This window comes from Sinocyclocheilus anshuiensis, unplaced genomic scaffold (assembly GCF_001515605.1).
Source record: "Sinocyclocheilus anshuiensis isolate Anshui unplaced genomic scaffold, SAMN03320099.WGS_v1.1 scaffold923, whole genome shotgun sequence".
Taxonomy (NCBI): domain Eukaryota; kingdom Metazoa; phylum Chordata; class Actinopteri; order Cypriniformes; family Cyprinidae; genus Sinocyclocheilus; species Sinocyclocheilus anshuiensis.
Genome location: NW_015544138.1, coordinates 745,942 through 757,046, shown reverse-complemented (window position 1 = coordinate 757,046; position 11,105 = coordinate 745,942). Strand labels below are relative to the sequence as shown.

The 11,105-nt window shown below is 33.1% G+C and overlaps 1 protein-coding gene across 2 annotated transcripts in view; it reads left to right on the top strand.

Annotated features, from left to right (window-relative positions):
- Positions 1-11,105, top strand: part of nell2a (neural EGFL like 2a) — a 113,842-nt gene that overhangs the window by 24,988 nt on the left and 77,749 nt on the right. For both annotated transcript variants that reach the window (XM_016494760.1, XM_016494761.1), the window contains exons 6-7: positions 9,815-9,887; positions 9,992-10,074. In XM_016494760.1, coding sequence (XP_016350246.1) covers positions 9,815-9,887; positions 9,992-10,074 — 156 coding nt within the window. The remainder of the gene's footprint in view (positions 1-9,814; positions 9,888-9,991; positions 10,075-11,105) is intronic.

The window sequence follows — 11,105 nt, the reverse complement described above, 5'->3', positions numbered from 1 at the left end:
AATTTTTACTTTATACTTCGCAATTCTGATTTTATATTTCAGAATTCTTACTGTACATTTCAATTTTTACTTTACATTTCGCAATTCTTACTTTACATCTTGCAATTTTTACTTTATACTTTGCAATTCTGACTATTTTTTTCCGGAATTCTTACTATACATTTAAATTTTTTCTTTATACTTCACAATTCTTACTTCTCGCAATTTTTACTTTATACTTCGCCATTCTGTCTTTATATTTCGGAATTTTTACTGTATATTTATATTTTTACTTTATATTTCGCAATTCTTACTTTACATCTCGCAATTTTGACTTTATATTTCCCAATTTTGACTTTATATCTTGCAATTTTTACTTTATATCTCGCAATTCTGAGTTTATATCTCGTAATTCTGACTTTTTTTCTCAGAATTGCTAGAAAAAAAGTTACAATGACCTTTTTAAGGTTTTTTTTCCCCCAATGGTGGAAACAAGCTTTCATACTTATTTCATTGGCTTCTTAAATAAAAGCATCTTGATATAAGAATGTTATTTTACTGAAAAAATACTGAGCAAGAACATCAGTTTTTGCAGTGAGCTGTTTACTACATGCCACTTAGTTAATAAAATGCATTAATATTACTAATAATATTACTTTCCCAAATAAAAACAGTGTGTTCAATAGCATATTGCTGTGGTGTTGAAACTGCTATCAAGAATCATGAAATTTTGCTGATATTTTTTGTGGTATTGGGACATTTCTCTTCAGGATCTACGAGCGAGTGGTTGCAGTTCCTCTGATGGAGATCCCAGAAGACACGTCGTTCTGGGTCGGACAGAGAAACAGCGCTCATGGCTTATTCAAGGTGTTTCATCTTCACCCCACACAGGCATTATGGATCAGCACACATGCACATCAGCAAACAGTCGCACGCTAGTATAATTCGCTTACTGTTTCTCAACTATGTGCAGTATGTGGCTTTTCTGTATACATATATAATGTATACATGTGCAGCATAAAATACACTGCATCCCACAATGCACTGCTCTTACCTTCCATTTGCAGTGACATATGGACCAGTGTTAATCTTTCCAAATTTTCCAAATTTGTCAAACAGAAAAAAATTAAGGCCTTTTGGCTCAAAATTAGATTAAAAAACATTTTATGAATAAACATTACTGTTACTAAAAAAAAAACCTGAAAAAAAAATAAATAAAAAGCTTAAAACTTTTATTTCAGATAGTTGCAAATGCAACATTTCTAATTTCCATTTAGTTTAACTTGAAGTAATAAAAATGTATAATAATTTTAAGTAATAATTTAACTAAAGATAGAACTAAGAACTAGTAAATAAAAATGTATAACTACATAGACATAAAAAACTAATAAAATAACAAAAACACACAACAAAATTACTAAAACGTGTGAAAACAGAAAATATAAAAAATAAAATCTAACTTAAAAGGATAACTATAATAGATCAATACAAAATGTCTCATTTTTAATTTAGTTTAACTTAATATACTAAATAACAAACTAAAATTTAAATTTAAAAAACTAAAAATGAAAAGAATACAACTAAAATAAAAATAAAAACAGAAAATATAAAAATAAAAACTAAAATTATATTCATATCTCGAAACTAAACACTGAAATAAGCATGCAACATATGACAACAAATGCATTATGCAACATATGAGTAGCATGCATACTGTAAATTTACAATATAACAGTACAATGCTGTTTATTGTTGTATAATACTGTAATATTTATCATTGCATGCTGTTTCACATATTATTTGTTGACGGTATGCAGTATATAGTCCACAGTATGATGTTAGCCATAAGTTACATACTTCTGTTAACTAATTTGAGAGGAAGTACGGGTGTTTTGTGGTAATTCACACCCATAACTGTGGTTTATGAGACTATAAACCCACACTGAAGCATGTGTGTGTGTGTCAGAGAACCTCTTTAAGATTTGGAGTGTCGCTTCAGGTTGTTAAATATCTCCAGAGTTAATTGGCAGATGAGGGGAGGCTGGAGGTCGTTTGCGGTTCTTGACGAGATTTCTCACCCCGCCTCCTGCTTCGGTCTCCACGGAGACGCTGATTACTGCTTAGCCGTAAAAGAAAACGTGCGTTTCTTTCTTTAATTTGCATGTACAAAATCACAGATATCTTCCACCAATGTATTTTTCCTACATGCATTAAATGTAATAGTGGCCGTTTGCACATATATATTAATGTAGCCTACAGTTTAAGACGCCGCTCATCAAAGGCGTAATTACGGTTCGATTAGACAAGATTTCACACTTATGTAATATTTAGAAGGTATGAAGGAAGCACAGCAAATTATATTAGCTTGATCTCTTTAGTTTTCATATAGATTTGTATAAATTATAAATAAATAAATAAATAAATAAAGTTAACACAAAATAGTAGTTGGGACAATTTAAAAAATTTAAAAGGTGTGATAAGTGTAATGTATGGAAGCCCGTTTCCGCCACTCAATAAAAAATAAAAAAAAGGTAATTGCGACTTTTTATCTCACAATTCTGACTTTTTTTCTCAGAATTGTGTGATATAAACTCACAATTGCGAGCTATAAAGTCAGAATTGTGAGATATAAAGTCACAATTGCGAGATAAAAACTCGCAATTCTGACTTTTTTCGCAATTGCGAGTTAAAGTCCAATTTTGAGGGGGGAAAAAGACTGATATGTTCTCAGAATTGCGAGTTTATATCGCTAAATTCTGACTTTATAACTCACAATTGCGAGTGTATATCACGCAGTTCTGAGAAAAAAAGTCAGAATTGTGAGATAAAAACTCGCAATTACCTCTTTTATTTTTTATTCAGTGGCGGAAACGGGCTTCCATAGTAATGTGACCGTTAAAAGTTCAAGTAAATAAAATAACATTTTATAAATACTTAAATTAAAATAATTTACAACAACAGCAACAATAAAAAAAAGAGATTTAATGGTTAAAGGTGAAAGAAAAAAAGAAAGAAAGAAAGAAAGAAAGAAAGAAAAAGAAAGTCAATGCATCTGAAAAACAAATCACATCAATAGAACCAATACAATAGTGCAGTCTTTCTTTTTCTTCATATTCTGCTGAGTATTTTTGTGGAAACTGTGATACATTTTATATTTCAGGATTCTTTGATTAATGGAAAGTTCAAAAGAACAGCATTTATTTGAAATAGAAATCTTTTGCAACATAAATGTCTTTACTGACACTTCTGACCAATTTAATGTGTCTTTGATGAATAAAAGTATTAACTTCTCTCATTGTTGAACAGTATTTTTCACATTTGAACAGACTTTATATTGATGTAGGCCCACTGACATCTTAGTCACAAAAGCAAATGCGTGTTTCAGTCCTTAATTTGCACGTACAAAATCACAGATATCTGCCATTTGGTTTGGCTTTCATCTTCCAGCAATTTATTTCTCCTGCACGCATTAAACATAATAGTGGGCCGTTTGCACTCAGGAATATTGATGTCCAGTTTGAGACGGCGGCGCTGATCAAAGGCGTCATTACCGTTCGATTAGCCGTCGTTCCACACGTGTTGACCGTTCGAATGACTCTCATTTAAACAATCATTGCATGCATATGCATGTGTGTGTGTGTGTGTGTGAACTTGTTTATAATACATTGTGGGGACCAAATGTCCACAAGGATAATTAAACCTGAAATTTTTGACATTGTGGGGTCCGGCCTGCGGTCCCCATGAGGGAAAGAAATTATTAATAATAGTAAATGATGTTTATCTTAAAGCGTAACAATGCAAACAGGTTTTCTGTAAGGGTACACTCTAAAAAAATCTGTAAAAATAGGGCACAATATACTATATAATTTGAAGGAATTTTTCTGTATTTATTTTTTACAGGTTATTTTTTTACCACTATTTTAAATTTTACACCATTGTGTTTTAGAGTTAACAGAAATGTCAGTAAAACTAATGAATAATGGTGTGTGTAATGAGCTGCCAGTACTTTTTATGTTATTTTACGGATTCATTTTTCAGTGTAGGTCTATAGGGTTAGGGGATAGAAAATATCGTTTGGTCAGTATAAAAGTAATAGAAGTCTATGGAAAGTCCCCACAATTCACAGAAACAAACGTGTGTGTGTGTGTGTACCTGGTATTTATCATGTTATGGGGACCAAATGTCCCCACAAGGATAGTAATACCAGTACATTTTGACCTTGTGGGGACATTTTTTAGGTCCTCATGAGGAAACAAGCTTATAAATCACACAGAATGAAGTTTTCTGAAAATCTAAAAATGCAGAAAGCGTCCTGTGAGGGGTAGGTTTAGGTGTAGGGCGACAGAAAATACGGTTTGTACAGTATAAGAACCACTACGCCTAATGGAATGGAAACACAACATATGTGTGTGTGTGTGTGTCGCTGACTTGCAGAGAAACCAAATGACATCCCGAGTTGCTATAAATTCAGAGCGTTCACCTCTATTTCCCTCTCATTGCCATGCAGAATCCGGAGAAACCTGCATGCGTCGGCTTTTGAATTCATGGTAGTAAAATTGAAGAGGCAAGACAATTTCGAAAACAATTTCTCACAAGTCACGGTGCTCGGCTCCCGCGAGGGCCAAAATAAATGCTTTCTGGCGGCCCGAGAAGGGCCAGGTTGCCATGGCGACCGAGCGGCTGCACGCCGCGGATGGAGGCCAATCAAATTAAGGCACATATGAAACAAATTCAATCTGTATCTGCTTGTTTTGCTTGTCAGAGTGGGACAGCGGCGACTGGGAGCTGTTATTACGCTCCCGCCGCCCACATCATTTCCTCCCCGCGACGCGTATTATGTCCAATTACCCGAGTGCGTGGCCTTGCCCACCTCCTATTAGAGTCTCCTCGCTCGGGCCGCGAGTGCTGCTGTTTGATTATGCCACGAGTCGCGAACTTCTTCATGGGAGCCGGGTTCGTGCCGCCAAGCCAAAAGCTGCTGGCTGCCGAGTTCATGAGTGATCAGTGTTTGACATCGAGAAACTATCCGTAAACTAAAATGCATGGAGCAAAAATACAGTTGGATAAAAAATAAGCATGATTACTGTTAAAATTGGCAGCACTAAAAAAATACTGCAAGCAAAATATATATGCAAACTAAATATATATAATCAAGAAACATGATTAGAGTATTTTTCAACTGCTTACACACCAAATCTTTACTTGTCACACAGTTTCTGAAAGCTGACACTCAAACAGCAGAAGCACACACCAAATCTAAAAACTCGCAATTACCTCTTTTATTTTTTATTCAGTGGCGGAAACGGGCTTCCATAGTAATGTGACCGTTAAAAGTTCAAGTAAATAAAATAACATTTTATAAATACTTAAATTAAAATAATTTACAACAACAGCAACAATAAAAAAAAGAGATTTAATGGTTAAAGGTGAAAGAAAAAAAGAAAGAAAGAAAGAAAGAAAGAAAGAAAAAGAAAGTCAATGCATCTGAAAAACAAATCACATCAATAGAACCAATACAATAGTGCAGTCTTTCTTTTTCTTCATATTCTGCTGAGTATTTTTGTGGAAACTGTGATACATTTTATATTTCAGGATTCTTTGATTAATGGAAAGTTCAAAAGAACAGCATTTATTTGAAATAGAAATCTTTTGCAACATAAATGTCTTTACTGACACTTCTGACCAATTTAATGTGTCTTTGATGAATAAAAGTATTAACTTCTCTCATTGTTGAACAGTATTTTTCACATTTGAACAGACTTTATATTGATGTAGGCCCACTGACATCTTAGTCACAAAAGCAAATGCGTGTTTCAGTCCTTAATTTGCACGTACAAAATCACAGATATCTGCCATTTGGTTTGGCTTTCATCTTCCAGCAATTTATTTCTCCTGCACGCATTAAACATAATAGTGGGCCGTTTGCACTCAGGAATATTGATGTCCAGTTTGAGACGGCGGCGCTGATCAAAGGCGTCATTACCGTTCGATTAGCCGTCGTTCCACACGTGTTGACCGTTCGAATGACTCTCATTTAAACAATCATTGCATGCATATGCATGTGTGTGTGTGTGTGTGTGAACTTGTTTATAATACATTGTGGGGACCAAATGTCCACAAGGATAATTAAACCTGAAATTTTTGACATTGTGGGGTCCGGCCTGCGGTCCCCATGAGGGAAAGAAATTATTAATAATAGTAAATGATGTTTATCTTAAAGCGTAACAATGCAAACAGGTTTTCTGTAAGGGTACACTCTAAAAAAATCTGTAAAAATAGGGCACAATATACTATATAATTTGAAGGAATTTTTCTGTATTTATTTTTTACAGGTTATTTTTTTACCACTATTTTAAATTTTACACCATTGTGTTTTAGAGTTAACAGAAATGTCAGTAAAACTAATGAATAATGGTGTGTGTAATGAGCTGCCAGTACTTTTTATGTTATTTTACGGATTCATTTTTCAGTGTAGGTCTATAGGGTTAGGGGATAGAAAATATCGTTTGGTCAGTATAAAAGTAATAGAAGTCTATGGAAAGTCCCCACAATTCACAGAAACAAACGTGTGTGTGTGTGTGTACCTGGTATTTATCATGTTATGGGGACCAAATGTCCCCACAAGGATAGTAATACCAGTACATTTTGACCTTGTGGGGACATTTTTTAGGTCCTCATGAGGAAACAAGCTTATAAATCACACAGAATGAAGTTTTCTGAAAATCTAAAAATGCAGAAAGCGTCCTGTGAGGGGTAGGTTTAGGTGTAGGGCGACAGAAAATACGGTTTGTACAGTATAAGAACCACTACGCCTAATGGAATGGAAACACAACATATGTGTGTGTGTGTGTGTCGCTGACTTGCAGAGAAACCAAATGACATCCCGAGTTGCTATAAATTCAGAGCGTTCACCTCTATTTCCCTCTCATTGCCATGCAGAATCCGGAGAAACCTGCATGCGTCGGCTTTTGAATTCATGGTAGTAAAATTGAAGAGGCAAGACAATTTCGAAAACAATTTCTCACAACTCAGCTCCCTCAGCTCCCGCGAGGGCCAAAATAAATGCTTTCTGGTGGCCCGAGAAGGGCCAGGTTGCCGAGCGGCTGCAGCGGCTGCACGCCGCGGATGGAGGCCAATCAAATTAAGGCACATATGAAACAAATTCAATCTGTATCTGCTTGTTTTGCTTGTCAGAGTGGGACAGCGGCGACTGGGAGCTGTTATTACGCTCCCGCCGCCCACATCATTTCCTCCCCGCGACGCGTATTATGTCCAATTACCCGAGTGCGTGGCCTTGCCCACCTCCTATTAGAGTCTCCTCGCTCGGGCCGCGAGTGCTGCTGTTTGATTATGCCACGAGTCGCGAACTTCTTCATGGGAGCCGGGTTCGTGCCGCCAAGCCAAAAGCTGCTGGCTGCCGAGTTCATGAGTGATCAGTGTTTGACATCGAGAAACTATCCGTAAACTAAAATGCATGGAGCAAAAATACAGTTGGATAAAAAATAAGCATGATTACTGTTAAAATTGGCAGCACTAAAAAAATACTGCAAGCAAAATATATATGCAAACTAAATATATATAATCAAGAAACATGATTAGAGTATTTTTCAACTGCTTACACACCAAATCTTTACTTGTCACACAGTTTCTGAAAGCTGACACTCAAACAGCAGAAGCACACACCAAATCTGCAAAACCATACGCTAATTCTCAGCCTTTCACTCAGTTTTCAGTTTCATAAAACGCTTTTTGCAAAACACGACACACAATTCTCTGTGTAACACACAGCAATCTAACAGGAATTAATATTATGGCAAAGGTGTTTGAAAATGTTTGCTTTTGAGATATGTTTGTGATATTTTGAATGCAGTGCTTCATTTTGCAAGAGATGTGAGGCATTTTGCATTCTGTGTGTGCAGTTCTTGCATTTGTAACGATTTGAAAAAAAAAAAAGAGGCAAATATTTGAAAATGTGTGTAAGCTGTTGAAAAAAACCCTGTAAAATAAATAAATAAATAAATAAATAAATAAATAAATAAATAAATAAAAGAATATAGTTTCATATCTTGTTATATTTTGCAGCCCCCCCCAAAAAAAAAAAACATAAATAAAATAAATATATATATACACATTCAGTATATAGTAAATTAATTAACAAATAGCAAATAAATAAATAAATAAATAAATAAAATAAATAAATAAAAAATACATGTAAATTAAAGTGCAATTAAATAAAAAAAATTATTAGTGTTAAATTTGGCAGTCCTAAAAATACTCCACATAAAATATGCAAACTTATATATATGTATAAGAAACTTAAAAATATACATAATTTCATATCTTGTTACATTTTGCAGCACAAAATAACAAATACAACTAAAATAAACAATAAAATTCCTTTAAAAAAGTAAAAAAAAACAAACATACATTACATCCTTTAAGTTGCACATTTTAGTTATTAGTATACATATGTGTGTGTGTGTGTGTAACATATGCAACCTAAATGTATCAAAAAAAGAAAAAAATCGAAATTGCATGTAAACTAAAATGCAATTAAATAAAACTAATCCTAAATTATTAGTGTTAAATTCAGCAGCCCTAACAAGTACAAAGTAAAATATGCAATCTATATATATATTTTAAAAAAGCAACAACATTTAATTGGATCAAAAACACTGTGAAAATTGTGAAATATTATTGCAATTTAAAATAAGTGTTCTCTATTTGAGTATATGTCAAAATGTAATTTATTTCTGTGATGCGCAGCTGTATTTTCAGCATCATTACTCCAGTCTTCAGTGTCACATGATCTTCAGAAATCATTCAAGAAACATTTCTGATTATTATCAATGTTGAACACAGTTGTGCTGCCCAATATTTTTGTGGAAACTGATACTGATTTATTTTTCAGGATTCACAGATGAAAAGAAAGTTCAAAAGAACAGCAATTATTTGAGTTTTTGTAACATTATAAATGACTCTACAGTCACTTTTGATTAATTTAATGCATCCTTGATAAATAAAAGTTTACATTTCTTAAAAAACAAAAACATCTTTTGAACTAATACTGATGTATCAACTTCAAAAACATGCAAGCTTTTATGCATGTACAACAACAAGGTGTTCACATTTCAGAAACTCAATATTTTGCATTTAAAAGTGCACTAGAAGCACAATTTACATACAAATACCTACCAGTACTAATAAGATCATGTTGATTTTAATAAAGGATCATCTCTACATGGCATCCAGCGACATTCAGGACTGAATTCTGAATAACGTGTGCGAGTTTGATTCAACACGGAGATAAAAGCTCTAAATATAAGCCACAAATCGAAGCTAAGAGAAAAGCAATATGGCTTAACAGGTGCTAATCCAGAGAACATGTCCCGGGAAAAGGTCACGCTCATCCGCATCCTTCGTTTCGCTCTCTTATTAGTGTTTTCAGCGCTTAAGCTTTCTTTTCATATTTCGCCCGACAAATAAAAGCAGCCTTGAACATCTAAAAGCCACTATTTCAGATTTTACCCATGATGCTCACTGCTGGTGACTGTATACAGGGACATTTCTACCATTATAAAGCTGTTTTCTCAGTGCAATTCCACACAGCACGTAATCCACGTTAATAATACATTTTTTGGGGTCAGAATGACATGTCGTTAATTCATTAGATTCGCTCAAGGTCATAGTTTGCTGAGTGCTTCTTGAACAAACTCTCTCAATCCCATTTAATGCCATGCAAAGAGCCATGAATGCATGTGTTTAAATGTAATTAATATTTCTCCTCTGATCTAATCGTGCTTCTGAATAACCTCTGCGTGTGTTTCTGATGCAGGGAGTGATGCAAGACGTTCAGATCCTTGTAATGCCTCAAGGATACATCACGCAATGCCCCGACCTCAACCGTAGTACGTGCCGCTAATTAGTTTATTTGTGATTGTCGAATTAAACATATGCAATGGTTTAGTCGTTGCATTTTGCTAAATGCATCTGGTTTATGTGTCTTTCTTAGCCTGTCCAACCTGCAACGACTTCCACGGACTCGTGCAGAAGATCATGGAGCTTCAGGACATCTTGGCAAAAACCTCGAGCAAGGTGATGCTTTGTTTCCGTGCAACTCAAAATTCAGTTTGATAATTGGCTTTATTTCATCTACTGAAGTCACAGTGACACAACAGAGGAATTTCATTCGTTTTGAAAGCATTAAACACAAAATGCAAATTCCGTCTTCATTAAGTCATGTCTCTCCAAACCACGTGCTGTTATTTTATTTTTTTTTTTTTTTAACACAAAAAATGAGAATTTATAAAGAATCTCCATCAGATTAATCAAAAATAACTTTGCCATTAACTTTCAACCACTGAGATAATATCTTATCAGTTTTTAATTTTTATATTTTCAGTTTTTATTTTTGTTATTTTTAGTAGTTTTTTGTTTATTTTTATTATGTTTTTAAAAATTTTATATCATTTTAATTTTTTTTTATAAATCAGGTTAAACTAAATAAAATGAAACATGTTAATTAGCTTAAATAAAATAAGTTTATGTTTTTTTGTATATTTTTTAAATTGAAGTGTATTTTATTTTATGTAACAATTTTTTATACTAAATATATTATAGTTTTTTAATAAATATTTTGAATTAGTTTTATTTTTATATTTTCCATTTTCATTGCAATTTTAGTTAAAATGTTTGTAATTTTTTGTGTGATTGTCATTTTTAGCATTTTTCTTAACGTAAATATATATTTTTATTAATATTTATTTCACTTTTAGTTTTATTTTAGTACATCAAGTTAAATTAAATGAAAATAAGAAATGTTGGCAACTAGCTGAAATAAAATGTAAGTTTTTATAAATATTCTTTAGATTAATTTTTATTTTGATTAACAAAAATGTCTTTAAATATATTTTGAATCAGTTTTATTTTTAGATTTTCCATTTCCAGTTACAGTTTTAATCATTTTGTGGTGTTATAAAGTTTATATACATTTTTATTTCAGTTTTAGTTTGAGTTATTTCATTACATCAAACTGAACTAAATTAAAATTAAATTAAGACAACATTTCTCATTTTAATTTAGTTCAGTTTGATGTAATGAAATAACTAAAACTAAGGTAACTTAAG